General features: G+C 41.3%; 1 protein-coding gene across 1 annotated transcript in view; it reads left to right on the top strand.

The window, feature by feature from the left end:
- KNDC1 (kinase non-catalytic C-lobe domain containing 1) overlaps positions 1 to 18,051 on the top strand; it is a 98,388-nt gene that overhangs the window by 18,442 nt on the left and 61,895 nt on the right. Inside the window, exons 3-7 of the mRNA XM_018558894.1 lie at positions 2,076 to 2,134; positions 5,602 to 5,748; positions 6,725 to 6,839; positions 10,875 to 11,773; positions 13,191 to 13,305. Of these exons, the coding sequence (XP_018414396.1) occupies positions 2,076 to 2,134; positions 5,602 to 5,748; positions 6,725 to 6,839; positions 10,875 to 11,773; positions 13,191 to 13,305 (1,335 nt within the window). The remainder of the gene's footprint in view (positions 1 to 2,075; positions 2,135 to 5,601; positions 5,749 to 6,724; positions 6,840 to 10,874; positions 11,774 to 13,190; positions 13,306 to 18,051) is intronic.

Below are 18,051 nucleotides of genomic sequence, written 5' to 3'. Positions count from 1 at the left end.
AGATTTTTTTTTTTTTTTTTTTTTTTTTCTGCATGACAAAAGTGCATCATTTATGAAATTCTCATGACATAAACACAAAGTGGTGTTACCCTGCAAAATGAAACTGCTGCAAGCATGTCAGCCCAGTCTATTAAATAAATGAAAGCCAGCTCTTGAAATATTGAAATATACAGATGTCTGACAGAGTTTTCTTTCAGGGACCAGTAAAGATCAGTTTCCTTCTCATATAAATAGGCTACTAATGCACTATATTGCCAAAAGTATTAGGACACCTGCCTTTACACGCACATGAACTTTAATGGCATTCCAGTCTTAGTCCATAGGATTCAATATTGAGTTGGCCCACTCTTTGCCGCTATAATAGCTTCAACTCTTCTGGGAAGGTGTCCACAAGGTTTAGAGTGTGTCTATGGGAATGTTTGACCATTCTTCCAGAAGCGCATTTGTGAGGTCAGGTACTGATGTTGGATGAGAAGGCCGGGCTCGCAGTCTCCGCTCTAATTCATCCCAAAGGTGTTCTATGGGGTTGAGGTCAGGACTGTGTGCAGGCCAGTCAAGTTCCTGCACCCCAAACTTGCTCATCCGTGTCTTTATGGAGCTTGCTTTGTGCACTGGTGCGCAGTCATGTTGGAACAGGAAGGGGCCATCCCCAAACTGTTCCCACAAAGTTGGGAGCATGAAATTGTCCAAAATGTCTTGGCATGCTGATGCCTTAAGAGTTCCCTTCACTGGAACTAAGGGGCCAAGCCCAACCCCTGACATACAACCCCACACCATAATCCCCCCTCCACCAAACTTTACACTTGGCACAATGCAGTCAGGCAAGTACCGTTCTCCTGGCAACCGCCAAGCCCAGACACGTCCATTGGATTGCCAGACAGAATAGTGTGATTGGTCACTCCAGAGAACATGTATCCACTTCTCTAGAATTCAGTGGCGGCGTGCTTTACACCATTGCATCCGACGCTTTGCATTGCACTTGGTGATGTAAGTCTGGGATGCAGCTGCTCGGCCAAGGAAACCAATTCCATGAAGCTGTCTATGCACTGTTGTGCCGATCTGAAGGCCACACGAAGTGACGACAGTTGACGACTTCCGCGCACTGAACGCTTCAGCATGCGCTGACCCCGTTCTGTAATTTTATGTGGCCTACCATTTGGTGGCTGAGTTGCTGTTGTTCCCAGTTGCTTCCACTTTGTTATAATACCACTAACAGGTGACCGTGGAATATTTAGTAGCAAGGAAAGTCCCCATTGTACTCTTCCTGCCAATCCATATGCTGAGCGTTTTACATTCCTGCGATTATAACTACGGATTTACCAATACTGTAAGAGGCACACTGATGAATTGATTTGGTGGCTGCCCAGAAGTTACCTCTTAAGATTGATTTCCAGCATTGAATAACCATGCTGTCTCTCTTTTCAGGAGTTTTAAAGAAGACCTGCAGGCAAATAAAATCTTAACCTTTGCAGTGGGGCTACCCCTGCACTGCAAGTGTTAAGTGCTCGTTTTGCATGGGGAGCTAAAATAACAGATGTTGTCACCCGAACCATGATCCTGGCTGAACCCTAGACCGATCCCTTCAGCCTCTCTTCTCCAGTGATGGAATATCCCTCATGTTCTATAGACTGTATAGGACTTGATGACTCGCAGGATCTTAGACCACCTGAGCAGAGGAGGCCCAAGGCTGAAGGACTGTTCTAGGAGCAAGCCAGGATCGCAGTTCGGGTGAGTATAACTGTTATTTTTTTTTTTCCCAAAATTTATTTTTTATTTTTAGCAATCTTTTACATTTCTAAAACAAACGTCATCACTTCAAAGTAATAAGTATGTAATCCAGTGCTAACTGTGCTGGAACGCACTGGATAAAGTGTGAACAAGCTTTTAAAATAGAACTGTTCTGGTCTTGTGTGTTAATCTCGGATATTAAATATTCACTGTGATGTGTTTATGCATATTTTAAATGTTCTTTCCTCTGATCTGGTTTGTGAATGGCGTGTTTGCTGTCACTGTGACACAAACTACAAAGTATTCAGTGATCTTGTTATTAAAACTGGGTTACATTTTCATTTCAGATGATCCAGAAGGTGCTTTTGTACCTCCAGAATTTGATCTGACTGGTAACACTTTAGAGGTGAGTTAATGTGGAGCAGCTTCTTAAAAAAAGAAAAAAGTTGAAACAGCTGCATACATTCTAAATGGGTCTTTAAAGCAGATCTTCTTGCTCCATTTCTGCATTCCATAATACAGTATTGCTCCTTGCCCCCTCCTTTCACACAATCGCAGGTATTTTATTGTATTTTTTTTATTTTTACCAATTCCCTTTTTCTTTTGGTAACCTGCTGGCACTTTTACCTTTCTTGCTTAAGCTGGTTATACACTGGTCACCCAAGTCAGCAGGACCAGTGTGTAGCCACCTCAAGATCCTCCCGTCCCCTCACCACTGTCCGACTACAATAGCCAACAGGGGAAATTCCCTACCCACACTTGGCATGGATCGAGTTTGAGCTGAAAGATATAAAACGGAAGGTGTATGACCTGACTGTGAGGTTAGAATAACGTAGCGCCCAGGAAAATGTAAGTTCCCCGTGTTTTTGTACTGACCATCCATACTTCCTGAGTTGGTGACTTGGAGCAAGTATAAAGACAAACATCTATTTTCTCCAACACTTATTACATGTATACTTGTTCTGGGCCAGTTACAGTATTGCAGCCACTTTAGGGGGTCACCTCTATAGCCAGACAACTAGCAATTTTGTAAGAAAGTGGGCAATGGCAGCCTCCATACATCTCCTACGACAGGAATACATTAAGGTCAAGTAAACACTCTCAAGCAAAGGTTTAAGGTTGGGGGAATTTGGGTTTTAAATATGTAACAATCAACACCTCAATACGATCAGCCTTTATTCTCAGTTTGTTCAGTTAAGTTTGAGCTGCTCCAGATGTTGCCTGCTCCAGTTTTGATAAATTCCCCCCTGTGCCCTTTACAATCTGATCAGCTGATGGATGTTCTGTGTTGTAATGAGGAAAGGTGCAGTGTCTGCATTCCTTTAGCAGTAATCACCCTTAGAGAGTATCGCACCAAAAATAAAATTCCTATTGCAAGGGATGTCTTGAATTGCATCTTAGTGCAGACTTCTGGAAAATTAAGTCAGCCAATCAAGTTGGGCGTTTACATTTTTTTTGACACTTTTAGAAAATTACAGCGTTCGCTGTTTTAAATGGAAAGGTCATTTTTAATAATTACAAAATGGCTTTTGCAACAAATACACTGCTATATATAAATGCTATATTGATTTCTTTTTTTAATGATTTTGTTAATTTCTATTATAGTGGAGTGTTACATGTTTGGTGTCTCTTTACCCGACTAGACCCCCGTCTTTTATATTTTACCAAAAAATTGGGAAACTATAAATGTTTTAGAATTTAATATAGGGGAAACTGTTTTTTTATAAAAAAAATCTGTAATTTGTCTTTAATATATAAAAAAATAAAAACCCCAGTGGTGAATAAATACCACCAAAAGAAAGCTCTATGTGTCCCCAAAAAAGGGTATAAAATTCATTTCAGTACAGCGCTGCATGACGGAATAAACGTCAGTCAAAGTACCGCAGCGCTGAATACTGAAAAATGGCCTGGATGGGAAGGGGGTTTAACACCGCGGATGTCAACTGGTTAAGTGGGCCCGATCTCCCCATTCATAAAAAGCAGCAAAAAAATACCTGTAAGTGTAGAATAAGATAGATAATATACTTGCCTCTTACCTGGCTGGGAGTGTCTTCTCGGTGAGATTTGGAGTACTCTACCATATTCAGATCTCTTTGGGAGGAGGGTGATCTCACCCTCGCTGCATGCAGAAGTCCAGGGGAAACGGAAGTATAACTCTCCTCCCGTACAAGTTTTTATTTAATTTTAATGCTGCTTTTCAGCAAGGAATGGGGGGTGCACTTAAAAAACAGACCTTGTATTATAGCTGCAAGGTGCGCTTTAAGGGACAAACAAATAGTTCAGTGTTTGGTATTGGCATTGTGCCTTTTCACAGTGTAAAAGATAGATTATGGAGCTTTAAAACCACTGGTAAGCCTGGCCCAGTGTGTTTTGTTTTCAAAGAAAACTGGAGGAATTGCTTGGGCACTGTATGTCACAGAAAGTGTGAATCCTGGAATGCCCTTCTTTCCCTGGATGCTCACGGCAAGCTGTTGGAAGTCATCGGAATCTTTTGGATATTAGTCAAGATGTTGGCTTTACCAAATATTTACAATCGTACAGTACCCATCTTTTGGTCTCTCTTTTTACTGACATAGGATTGGGAGGTGATGGGGCTACCCATTTTTAAGGTGAGCCAAACCAGGCTTGAAATGTTTCTAAAATTCATCATACGTGTTACAACTGGACCTTACAGCCAACTTTAAAATTACCCAAACTATGTGATATATAAGCTCAGTTCGCATACAAACCCGATAAGCCCTTGCACTACCTCATTTTTGGTAAATCTAGAGGAGATTAAAGGAGAACTATGGGGTTAGGGCTTTTCCCCATAGTTCTCCTAAGCGTAACGGGAGGACACAAACTAGTGTCCTCCCGTCACCCTAAGCTCGGTATACTGAGACGCCGCAGCTGAAACGGATCCCGACAATTATGTCTGGATCCACCCAGCTGCTTGAGTGACAGCTGGCTCTGCCTATCTAGAGGCACAGCCAGCTGTACCCACCCCCTCCCCCGTCCATTCCGCCAGTCAGCGCTGGAGGATGGGAGGGGGGAATCCAGTCCCTCCCCTGTCATGGCTCTCTGCCGTGTCAGGATCGAGAAGTGAGCGAACGCCGGTATGTGTTCGCTCACTTCCCGATCTACTGAGCCGACCTGTGACAGTTTCATTGTCGCAGGTCGGCTAGAACTATAAGGATGAGTGAAAAGCACTTGCCTCATAGTTCTCCTTTAAACAGTCGGACTGTAACATTGGTGAGGAGCATAGGGTAACAGCATTGTTGAAATGCTGCATCTTGTGGTGCCTGCAAATACCCCTTTTGCCCTTTAATCATGGTTGAGTAATCTTGGATCCGAGACATAGACTGTTAATAGATCCCACTGAAGTTCTGGCATTTGACAACTGATAGACAAAGTGCGTCTTCATTTTGGACAGGTAAGTTCTCAGGCTTCAGACCCAAGGTGGTGCATAGGGACACACGGACTGGTTTGAGGACTCCCACAGGTCCTTGCAGGCACCTTTTTGGCATTTGCACATCTGCTCTTGTTTTACTGTCACAATATTTTATGCTAGGTCAGGTTCACATAAAACAAAAATCTCAGAGTCTGGTCAAGCAGCTGACAGATGGGCTTCATGAGGCATCATAAGACATCTGCTTTTAACTGTGTTTTTGGTTTTTATGTGTCATAGTTCAGCGTTTACATTGTTTCTATATGCTGATTTTAAAGATTTGGCATAGAGCCTTTTTACTGCCAGCAGTATAATCCCAGCTCTCACAAAAATTAAATGGGTAAAGAAACACGTGTGCTCTTTGTATTTTATTTTCTTAGTGGCCCAGCATGGCCATATTTATGTTCTACTGCTCTGTATCTGTGACTATTATTTTCTTTATGCAGGCACATATATACTCTCTGGGTGCAACACTAAAAGCAGCAGTGGAATACGTGGTTGACCCAGATTCACAAACAGAATTTTGTCAAGATTTAAACTTCATGCTGGATTGTATGCAACAGGAGAACCCGGGAAAGAGACCGGACATTGAGGTAAAATTGTACATTCTTTATCACCATAGAGTGATGTAGTTAATCGTGTGCTTATAATTACCCAAATCTTGGTTGTTCATCTGGTAAACCAGGGGTTGTCAATCTCAGTACTTCAACTGTGCTGAAACTAAAAATACCATCATGTCTCTGCCTCTGGGAGTCATACCTGCGGCTGTCAGTCTTGCAATGCCTCATTCTACTTGTACTTCCACAACAGCTGGAGTGCCAAGGTTGCCTACCCCTGTGGTAAACTGTCACCAGTGTATTACTTTTGCAGTGGTTTCAGTTAAGGGCAAAAGTCATTTTTGCCTTAAAATAAATGTAAGCATTAAAAAAACAATCTTAAAGCAAATGTGTTACTATTTTTAATAAGGGAGAAACAGCCCCCCTGCAGAGCTAGCACTTAATGCTCTCTTATTCAATGTCTGGTTGGGATCCAGGATACTATACGCATGGAGGGTGCATGTTTTCCTTGTGCTAGCGTAGGTTTTCTCCGGGTACTCTGGTTTCATCCCACACTCGAAAGACATGCTAGTAGTTTAAATGGTTACTGTCTAAATTGGCCCTAGTATGTGTCCTTGTGACAAAGGAACCTTAGATTGAAAGCTCCTTGGTGGCAGGGACTGATGTGAATGAATAGAGTATGAAGCACTGTGTAAATTGAGAGCACTATAAAAATAACAGTAGTAGTAATAATGGTAAAAACTTTTTAGCCACTGTGGATAAATGTTATACAGTTTTACAAGTGTATATAGAGATTTAAAGTCCTTTTTTTTTGTCCTCTCCTCTGTGTGAATTTGTATCAAATAACTCTTCCCTAGGTTCTAACAATCATTCTTCTGTCTTTGTATCTGTGCTTGATATGGTAGAATTAAAAAAAGAAAAAAGACAGTTGTATTGATCTATAGATGTATGTGTGATGCATGCACAATTATCTTTATGGATCTCATATGAAATAAATCTTCTGTGCGTACAGAGCATTATATCGCAGTGTGAAGAAAAGCTTAACTGTTCCTCTGCATCCGTTTGTCGAAGCCTTTCATCCATTGGAAGAAGGGTCCTCTCCATAGAATCCGTCAGCGCTGTACAAGGTAAATTTTCTCTGCTGATGTATCTTGATCAATAGCTGTAGAAATAAAAAATCTATGTAGTGATGTAAGAACCCTGGCATGGTCAGATAATCAATGGGTTTTTGTTCTTGTGCTGTTCTGTAGTTTAAAGAACCATCTACCCCCTCCATCCCCCCACCATTCCCATTTTCTTGTTGTATTTGGAAAGTGTAATCGGTACAGGATAAATGTATAATCTCCTTATTTAATTGATGCTGTCAAAATACCCAAAGGCATTTGATCATTCATAGCCTATGCAAATAATCTAGATTGTCAAACTGAGTAAGACCATTACGTAATGCTCCAGACCTCTTCTACCGAGGGCCGTACTTTCCTAAAGTGTAAAACTGACTTCAGCGTTGAAGTGTAACAAGTTGTTGTTAAGGACAGTCCAGACAATTGGGTACATGTTCTTGGCACAGTTGCAAAATGGAATACATCTATAACAAGGTACAATGTGATCAGACATAATGTATGAAAAGGTTTTGCAGCATGTAATAGATTGGACAATCAACAGCAACTGCGTCATCTAGACATCCGTGCATCATCGAACCAATCTGTAGAACTTTAACCAGAAAAAAATGCAAAATAAAATAAATGATTAACAATTGGGACCCTATTCAGACTTTCCAAGGGGTAACACTACTAGATTGACATGCCCGCCCTAGAGAGACCCTGTTAGTGTTATTTTTTATTTATTTTTCCCCTTTTAACAAGGCCCTTGTAAAAGAAATGCGTTCATAATTTCCTCTGCGGTTTGCATTGATGCTCCCTTTGCCAAGAATTCCTGGCCACCGAAAACTCAACATCCAACACTTTGATGTTGTGAAATACCTGGTACCTCACTATATGCAGATTGAACCACAGGGCATTCTTCTGGGTTTTGCATCTTCGGCCTCTTAATTGGTTGGCATGATGTAACTCCCGTGCGCACATCACCTTGACATGCTGGGTCTGTGCACTGCGCTGTGCATGCGTGGCTCTGTGCGCACAAAAAATAAAAATTGCTCACTGGCAGAAGAATTTTGGCTGAACAATCTTATTGGATGCAGGCATTGTTCAGGTATTTTGAGAGCCAGTGGGGCTGACTTGCAAGATACTAAGGCTTAGACCAGTGGGAGATTCCTCCATCCACACAGTGTAGCGTAGATGGAGGAAACAGTTGCACTTTTTCCATCTGACCATAGAAAATCTATAGGTGTATGAGCCAGCTTAAGTCTCTTCTGTCAATAATAATAAAAAAAAACCATGCCTGTCTTTGATTTGTTCAATCAGGACACTTTTCTTATGCTTTAAAGTATTTTTAGCAGCCGTAGGTTTTCAACTAATGGACCATCCAAGTCATCGCCCAGTGGAGATGGAAGTATGAAACACTTCTTCCACAGCTGCCCATTTTAATGAAAACATTTCAATTCCAGTGACAGTCTATATAAATTATATTCTTATTTTGCTGCCAGCAGGGTTGGACAATAATTGTGATATTCAAAAAATTATTATTAAAGTTTAGGCTTATATAAGAAATACGTTTTATTTGTTGCGCTTTACTTGCTTTTAGTCTAACTCCCAACTATGTAAGTCAGAGGTCACCTGAATCTGAGACAGTTCTGTCTCCTGGCCTCTGAGTTTGTATAACAGTATCAGATAACAAAGACTTGTATTTGTTTGAGTGTATCTTGACTACAGGCTTCTGTTTTTTGACTGTTAACCACAGTCAGAAGATGGAAGACTGAGGTCAAGCGGTTAAAATAGCAGTAGCTGTCAGGCTTTTGGTACCCCCTGACTATTATGATAAAGAGTTGGATTAAACATTAATATATATAATTAAGGATACAATTAGGGATGCACCCATACCATTTTTTTTTTTAAGACCGAGTACCGATACTACCAATTACTGATACTTCTTTTTTTTTTTTTTTTTTTTTTTTTTTTTTTTTTTTAGTATCGTGTGACAGTTTTTTTCTAAAACAATAGACTAATGATTTTAGGATAGTGGTGGAGCGCCAGGGCACAGTCACAGCTGCAACTGATGCGACCCTGGTAGCTCTGCCATGGACGCCAAGCTGCACAGGGCTACCCATCCCAAATGCATTCTACAGCAATGCAGAATAATATTAAGCTACATATTCTGTTGCTCACCAGGGCTGTGCAGTGTCTCGGGACACTGTGCAGGTCTCACCACAGCTCTGCAGTGTCACCATGACTGCTTATGGGTATCACCAGGGCTCCATGCAGTTCTCCCCATGGCTGCTTGGTGGGGGCCAGACCAGTGCTGTAAAAGACAGCCACCGTAAGGTCCTCGGCAAGCTGCCTGAGGTCTCCAGCAAGTGCTGGTATTGGTGCTTATAAAAGTGTAAAAGTGCACGTGAAAATGCCCAGTATTGGCACTGATACTGGTGTCGGTATTGGTGCATCCATAGATACAATAGTACACGTTTTTTGGCAAGCACACACAACATTACTAAAGAGTTAAATCAACTCTTACATTTTCCATGGCTTGCAGAAATGAATGGCAAATGTGAACTTAGCAGTCTTATAAACAACTCGTTAGCCTATAATTGGTGAACAAAAACTCTTCTCCATTCTAGGCCCACCATAGACCCAATTATTTCACAATGGGGCTCCACTAGCTTTCCTTTCACATAGTATAGAGAAGGCGAAGCCACATTATGAGTTACAGTCCACCTCTCTGCTGGTCTGTGAAGGTTTAGCTGTTGACATTTGACAACAAATTTAGATTTTTCATACCAGTGAAAATGGTCTGTCTTTTTTAGGGAGAGGACTGCATTTCTAACAGCTCATAGAACAGATTATGAGCATACGAAAATGTTTACATGCTTGAGGAATGGAAAGGTTTACTTTAATATTCAAAGTCTTGCATAGGTCCTGTTATAACTGGTGCTCTTTTTGTTAGTCCTTGCAGCACAGTGACATTTAAAAGAAAGATGCTTATATGCCAGATCATTAACAGTTCAACTTCATGCAGATACATAGCAACAGTGCACTCCAGAGTTTACTTTCAATCTAGTTTTGTGCAACCACTGTTGTATTTGCATGCTTGCAATGCAGGCAGAACACTAAGCAGAGCTCTTCACTGGTACCTGTCTTCCTGATAACGTGCATTACCGTTATAAACAACAGAAATTCAACCACAGGGAATTCTGGGTCTAAGATTGGAAAAGAAGGTGAAAATGAGTGTAACTGAGATAGACCAAGAAACACAGGAAACTCATGTCACAGTCTAAATTAGAAGTCTGCAGCACTCAGCCCTATTGGCCGGGATGGAAGTATAATTACAACCTGTTTAATGAAAACAGATGTCTCTGTTGCATACACTTGGGTATATATGTGGAAACCACATACCACGTTAGAAACGTATATAGCAAAGAATAAATAGAGAACAGGTTTCCCCAGACCTAATTAAAGGCATAGGAAATAAAGAAAACCCTGAATTGCAGAGGGCAGCCAAAGACCACATGTGTGTGTATGTGTGTGTGTAACACACACTGCAAAGAAAGGAAATGACAAGTGGCTTACTTCGTTGTCCCAATCTGAGTACATAAAAATGTAAGCCTGCACAGTTATATTGATTTGAAGACTAAATATGCCAGGTTGTCTTTTAGAATGCACTACATCTTATGATTTTTAATATGTTGCTTTACGATTGTCTACACAATATTCCATTCATCTCTGCCTTGAACATTATTGACTGTCTTTGAGGTTTAAAAATCCTGACAAGTAGTTAGAAAGTATGGTTTGGGTGGAAAGAGAGGGAGAGAGAAAATGAGAGAGAGAGAGTGTGTGTGTGTGTGTGTGTGTGTGTGTGTGTGTGTCTCAGTGGCTAGTAGAATATATGTGGAAGTATAGGGAGGACCAGAATAAGACAAGGTAGCTGCAGCCCTGGAATGTGCATATAAGCTGTTCAACATGACAGTGAAAAGCCTGACATTAGACATTACCCTGCAATAGACACAATTCCTGAAATATATATATTTATAACTTATATTTATTTCGGTATAGATGGCTGGGACAGTCTCTGGAAGGAGATCAACAAAAAGGACAATATTATTAAAGATCCCTCTAATGCAAAGGGAATGCCAAACCATATCCTCTCTGTCAATGAAAGCTGCTTGACTAACAGTTGTATAACTCATCATTCTACCTCATCACGAGAAGAAGAATTTCAGAATGGATGGCGGGAAGTGGAATTCAAAATGGATAAACCATGTTCCTCTCCAAATTCTTTTGGATGCCACCTAAAGAAAAACAAAAGGGAAAAAACTAAATTGCCCACCTTTGAAAAGTTTGAGAACGTTGACAGGCTAAAGGTTGAAGATGAAATAGCAAAACTTTCTTTAAAAAGACAGCGCATAAATAAAATTTCCCCTGTGGTTAATCAGGTTGACAAGCACGCTTTGTCCCCGTCTCCGCAAAGTGGAGGAATGGTCACCCTAAAAAGCTGGCCATCGGTTCCTAGTTGTTTGTCCCCAAATGAAAGTATGGATGACCAAGATGACGAAGAAGATTCTAACGATGGACAAGCAAATCAGTCAAAACGTGTCACTTTTGATAATTCCTGTCTCTCGTTGCCAAGCAACGCAAACTGTTTATCCCCCCTTGGACAATCTAAGTGCCATTCTCAAGTTTCCTATGAAAATTTAGTTCTGGCACTTGAACAGGAAAACCAGCAAATGCTTAATATGAATAAAAGCAGATCTCTACAAACATATGCAGATTCCGAGTATATGGATCCAGAATTTCCAGTGTTAAATAGAACACAACACAATGTACATGAAACACTGATATCTCCACCACTTTATCAGAGGGGGGCTGTCTCTGTCTCAAGACATGTCAACAGTCCTGAGCTGGATGTAGATATCGATGGACATGAGTCAGATGCTTTACAAGAGGAGCAGCAGGTAAAATCGCATTTTACTCCAAGCAGATAACGTCAGTCACATGCATGATTTAACATGTTGATTCATATTTTTCTTTCAATTAACTTATAAAATTCCATGCTAAGATGTACTTTGGTGTCCAGGTTTTATGTAATGTCAGTGGACTGTAAAGAAAAGTTTTTCACATGAAGGAAAATTGACACATGAGCATAACAGGACAGTTTTTGTTGTATATTTCCTTATTAGTCTGGTCTTGGAGCCACCAGGGGACCTTTTTTTTTATTTTTTAAACTCTCTTGTTTTATGTGGTTTGAGAACCATTGATTGATCGTTAAAAAGTTTGTGCTGCTGTCTTCCGTACTGTGTTCGCTATGGAGGGGGCCAAGAGCCTTGATGAACTGAACTAAGAAGTTCAATGTGATCACTACATTTTCATGACTTTCATGTGGTTCTAGATGCTAAGTTTCAGTGAACTCCACTTGCGTTCCAATCACAGAGATGTGTGGAAGGTTAGAGCCCGCATGTTTTTTTTTTTTTTTTTCCAACAGCCAGTTAACCATGGCTAATATATACTACACAAGCAGTCAATTTTGATAATCGTCAACGTGATCTGTGAGATACACTATGCAAACTCACTGTAACATGAACATTAGAGACACAGCAAGAGATGCATCATGATCACTGCAAGGGTTAACTGCTCGCTTATGCCTAGGTTAAAAAAAAAAAATCAACGTTATACTTACCCGAAAGTCCTGAGCCGGCTTCTTCTTAGACCGGTCCTGGTTCTTCCAACGTCTTTTCCCCCTCCTCTGCAGTGGTCTAAAGATCCTGTAAGGTGCATAGTCCTTAGTTTTCTTTTTCATTGGCGTTAATTTCATTTGATAAGGGTACAATTTAGCCAAATTCTAAAATGAATCCTTGAGATTATATATATATATATATATCATTATATACAGCCACACATACTGTGTTATTTGTAAAACATTTACTAAAAGAAGCTGAAAGAGAGAAAAGTGCACAGGCTTCAGGAAGTGCACTCCCTTGACCCTGTGAGGTGTTCTCTGTATTCATGCTGCAGTGGATTACAAAGAACTCTGATATAGTGGACCGTGAGTGAACATTTTTATTTCATCATTGCTCTACTATTTGCTGAACAGCATTAGTAGCTCACTGAATGGTGTCAGTAGTAGAATGTTTTAGGCCCTCAATCTCAAGGTCTGTGTTCATAAAGTGTTAGCGTTTGGGGTGTATTCCTCACCTTTTAAATATTCTAATAAACTCCTATCCCAACTTAAGGACTCTAGTTTTATATGACTTCTGGAACTCTGGCTTGAATGGCTCCTGCCTTCTGTATGCATGAAGATGTGATTATTGTGAATTTTACACACGTGGCATATAATAATCAGTGTTCTTTTTGGGTACCTCTCTTATTTTACAGTGGATCCCTCTAAAAGATATTTTACTAAATTATGGGAAACCTTTGCAAGAAGATGAACTGTGGGCACTGTGTCATGAGTGTTTGTGTACACTAAAGACCTACATTGATTATCCAGGTAATGTGTTGCATTCTGTTCCTTTTGCAAACTGTTTTAACGCTATAATGTTCTTTTAGACCAAAATCACACCACTGTTCTGATAATGTGGGTGTCTGCAACATATGGTACTGCACTATGCATGTGCTCATTTTGAATGGTACGCCAACATTTTAAGGCAATGCTCCAGCAGCAAAAAAAGGGTAATGTGCGGTTTGGGCTGTGTCAGGGTTTGTTGGCAGCCCATACAAAAATGAATGCTGCCTTAATGCAACGTACAATAATTCCTAATGTAACATACACTAATATCAGTGTGTTAAAGCACCACAAAAGTGTAAAACCAGCCCTAATGATGCCATAATAATGAGGCAATAAGAGCGCAAATCCGAAAGTGTAAATAGTGTAGGGAAGTCCCGTCTATATAAGATTAAAAATTGAAAAATTAAACAAAGTGAGGAACTTACTTGTGGTATTGAGAGTCCGGGTGCGATAACTGTTCTGGCAATGCAAGACGTGTTATGTAATGGTATTCGATATGCGGTGGTCTCCAGCTGGAAGAGTAAGGGCAAAGCAGGACTGGTCCTAGGATTTTACCATGGCGGCTGGGAATGGTGTCATCAAGTGTGTTGGTGAAACCGGGGGTCAAAGACTGAAGTAAAGAACAGATTTAAACTGGGCGCTGTGTGTGCCGGAGGGCTGGTGAGGAGGCTGTCTATGATCTTGGCCGCTGTGTTATTCTGAAAGTGATGGAGTGAAAGTGGCTGAGGGCTGAAGAAGGGGGTGCACGGGACGGTGATAAAAGAGCAACGCGTTTTGAGGAGATCCTCTTTCTCAAGCTTGAAAAAAAGAAGTGGGTCTGAGCCTGGACTCTCGATACCAGAAGTAAGTTCCCCACTTTCTGTTTAATTTTTCCATTTTTAATCTTGTATAGACGGGCCATCGCTACACTATTTACACTTTCGGATTTGCGCTCTTATTGCCTCATTATTATGTTCACAGGTTTCTCCTCCTGTTCTTTGAGCAGCAATCCCCACTAACCACATTCACGCATGCCCCACATCCCTAAGAGAGCTCTGTGCTTTTTTCTTCTTGTTGTTCCCTAATGATGCCAGAAGCTCATATTTCACTCTACTGAACACAGGTGGATCAAGCAAACGTGTAATCCTCATGGTTTAGAACCTGAAACAACTCTTTCTGTTGCCCTTAGCAGCCAGTCTTGCATCTCTGGTTTAAGAATTTAGAGGAGGTTTTTGCTAAGACACATTTGTATGATCGATCCCAATTCTGCAAAAAAAGGTGAAACTGTGGGATCAAAAACATATGCATATTCACATATACAGCTTGATTTGCATGCATGCCTAACTGTGAGTTTGCCGTGATGAGAAGAGGGCTTTCCTTAAACCACTGTTCCAGACACCCCTGGTGGAAAGCACAGAGAAAGAGAGAGAGGGCACAAAGTGGCACAGGTGCTGGGAGTCCAGATCACATAAACAGCTGGGCAGGACCCTGGAACACCGCAGACTGGAAGCGTGGACCAGACAAGCATTGATCATTGGCCGAGAAGAAAGTTAGCAGGCAGAGTCATGGTCAGGAGGCAGGCTGAGGTCACGCCAGAAGATCAGCAGAGAGAGGCTGTGGTCAGGAACTTAGCCAAGGTCAAACAAGAGATAGCAGAGGCAAGCCATGTTCAATAACTAGCTGAAGGAGGCAGGGCAGAGAGAAGTCCAAGCGGAAGCTGAGTCAGCAACGGGGAAAGCAAATCCAAAACTGGTTCAGAATCAAGTCGCAGGGTAACAGCTGAAGACCATCCAGCAACTTCCTAGCTCAGCACTGTTGCTTAACTACTTGATGACCAGGGTGTTAAACCCCCTTCCTGGCCAGGCCATCCCCAAGACCCCTAATGTCACCTAGGGACCCCCAAAGAAGCTGATGAAGCAGAGATCAGCCAGAGAAATGACAGCTAAAGGCTGAAGTGATGTAATGCACATAGTTTCCGACTTTAGAGAGAGAGAAGGAGGAGAGCTCAGCGCTGGGGGAAATGCTGATCACCACTTCCTTCTCTCTCTCTCTACGAGCAGCCGCTGAGATGGTGTTCTCGGTACCGGACACCACAGGGGAGACAGCGGTGCTCGGGATAACCGGCCGAACGCTTGTATGAAACCGCTGGTGACGGTTGTTTACCTTCCCGGCGAAATTACACTTGCGAGTGCCCGCAGAAAAAAAATCACGTACATGTACGTCCACCTGCCAGGAAGGGTCAGCCATCCGCCAGTATTTTTACGATGGGCGGACGGCAAGGGGTTAAAGTGCTATTTAAGTCAAAAGGTTTTTAAGCTATTTTAAAAGCTATAAAAAGAGGAGAGAGAGAGAGCATTGTATGGTTGACGGGAGTCCCTGACCATTGGAGGAGCAGCCCCACAGGTGTTACCAGTGTGAGAAGGCTAAAGGACCATATTGGCTGTACTAAGCACTGGGATCAAGAGATTATATCAAGTATATATTTTAAAAGCTGATTTAAATCACTTACAGTGGATGCTGCTCTTTAATGTTTAGACGTTTTAGTTTCCTGCAGAATCAGTTGGTCCCCCGAGCACTGGCCCTGATATCTTTTTAGTGTGGCTCTTTTCGCTTGCCGGGTTGTTAGCCGACAGAGCCACTCGGGGAAGGGGGGAGGAGTCCGGTGACGTCGATGTCCGTGACGTCACCGGATCTCCGACGGAAGACCCGGAAGCCGGCGGAGAGGTGAGTAACTTTGATCGATCAAAATAATTTTGATCGATCAAAGAAATTAACGATTTATTGACGGCACACCAGAAAATATCTCACGGCACACTAGTGTGCCGCGGCACAGTGGTTGAAAAACGCTGCTCTAGAGCCACCCTTGTGTGTGCTATTAAGTAGCATGTCTCCACAAACACAAAGGCACAGCAAGGCAATCCACTTTCCTGCTCTGCCTCACTTTCCTCTTTTCTCCAAGCTAGTAGATGGACATGTGTGTACTGTACAGGACGTTTAAGGAAGCTGAGCCGAGAGGAAACATACTGACTGAAAATGCTTGGACAAAAATGCAAGAAATACTTTGCTGGGGAAATGCATGTTTGTTTGATCTGAATACTTTACTGAAAAAAGGTTTGGGAGTTTAATACTAGTTTAAATAGGCCATCTGGTGCCAAGGCTGGAATAAGGCGTGTTAATCCCTTTTGCCTGCACACCCATGTATCTGAGCAACGTGCCAATATGTAGATTAGTGTGCTCATGTAAGTGGGCGTGCTTGCAGGATTTAGCCTGAGTTTAGGGTTTGGAATTCTCTATATTTGTCTACTTAAATGGAAAATGATACTAGTTTTTAGACCTTTTTTATTTAATGTACTTTATTTTAAGTATCTAGGTTTTTAGCTCTGTGTTTTACTATGTGTATACAATCCGTTTTACAAATAAACCTGTAAAACAAAAGATTCCCACAGTCCTGTGAATTAGCTAAGCAGACAGCATAGTAAGTGCTTGCCCTAAGACGCTGACTTATTGAAACCTGGGGCTGAGCCATCTAATAAGGGTTGAGTTACTCTGACTCATTCAATTCTGTTGGTATGTAAATTTTGGCTTAAGTTACTGAGCTCTGTACAAGGTAACTGAATTGCCTCATAAAAAAGTACCACATCCTCTGTAAACAGGGTTTTTACAACGGGTAGTAAGGAATACTTAAAAAAAGGAATATACAATATGAATATGCAACATATCATATTTACCAGACAAAACAAATGAAGAAAAAACTTTCTTCTTAGTCTTAATAAAGAATCTAAAACTACTGTACATTACCTTTTTGAAATACAAAGTTAGAATTTGTTTTTATGAAAGGATTACTTAAACATATTTTTTGCTGCTAGTGTGTAATGATCTCAGTAACACAGCTCCATAAGCTGTGTATTTAGCTGAGCTATAAATTACAGTGAGCTGACCCATTAGTCTTTGAATGGAAATTCCTGCTTGCGTGTCTGCAGTCCTACCGGCTCCAGAATAGGACCCTCATTATGTCTGCCTCTTGCCAACATACTCACAGAGGGCATTTGTGCCATCTGCACAAAAGACTTTTAGTGCTGGCAGATGATCAACTCATTTTGACGTAATGGCACACATCGGAACCCAGGCCTGGTACTGGGTTGTGTGAATGTATTGTATTCTGCCTGGTAGAACCACTCTACTGTATTATGAAACTGTGACCTCTTCATTAGCAGCCCTGTCATTGCAGTCCTTCTTAATACTCAGGAAAAGCCTTTTCATTTTCTCCTAAGGCAGTGCTCATCCAAGAGTGTTCTTACGTTACAAAATATTAAACATCTCCAACTCATCGTAACACCCTCAGTTTACTCCTGATCTCTTTTTAGTGCTACTTTTAGATCCATAGCTATGCTGTGCCATCTGTAATTACTTCTGATCTTTCGTTATATTTTTTCCTAAACTTCGCTTACATGCTAAGTTTTCGGATTGAGATAACTTTGAGGTTATCTGCACTGGCTGCTAAAATGAGAGAGAAAAGGAAGGGACAAGAATATGTGAAATAGACGCATAACTCCAGGTTCTTCTATGCTATATGGTCCAACGTTTGTAGACACATAACCTATACTGTGTAGCCAAAAATGTGGACATCCCTCCAAATTATTGAGTTAAGCCGGTTATAGGGAAAAGTACTGTTAAGAGACCGTAGATGATGGAGGACAATATGCATTTTCATCCATGTGGCAACAGTTTGGGGAAGATTCTTTTCAGCAT

Source organism: Nanorana parkeri, unplaced genomic scaffold, assembly GCF_000935625.1.
Source record: "Nanorana parkeri isolate BGI_ZX_2015 unplaced genomic scaffold, ASM93562v1 scaffold366, whole genome shotgun sequence".
In the NCBI taxonomy this organism is placed as follows: Eukaryota; Metazoa; Chordata; class Amphibia; order Anura; family Dicroglossidae; genus Nanorana; species Nanorana parkeri.
Note: the sequence above shows the minus strand (reverse complement) of the source record. Positions and strands in the feature narration are given on the sequence as shown.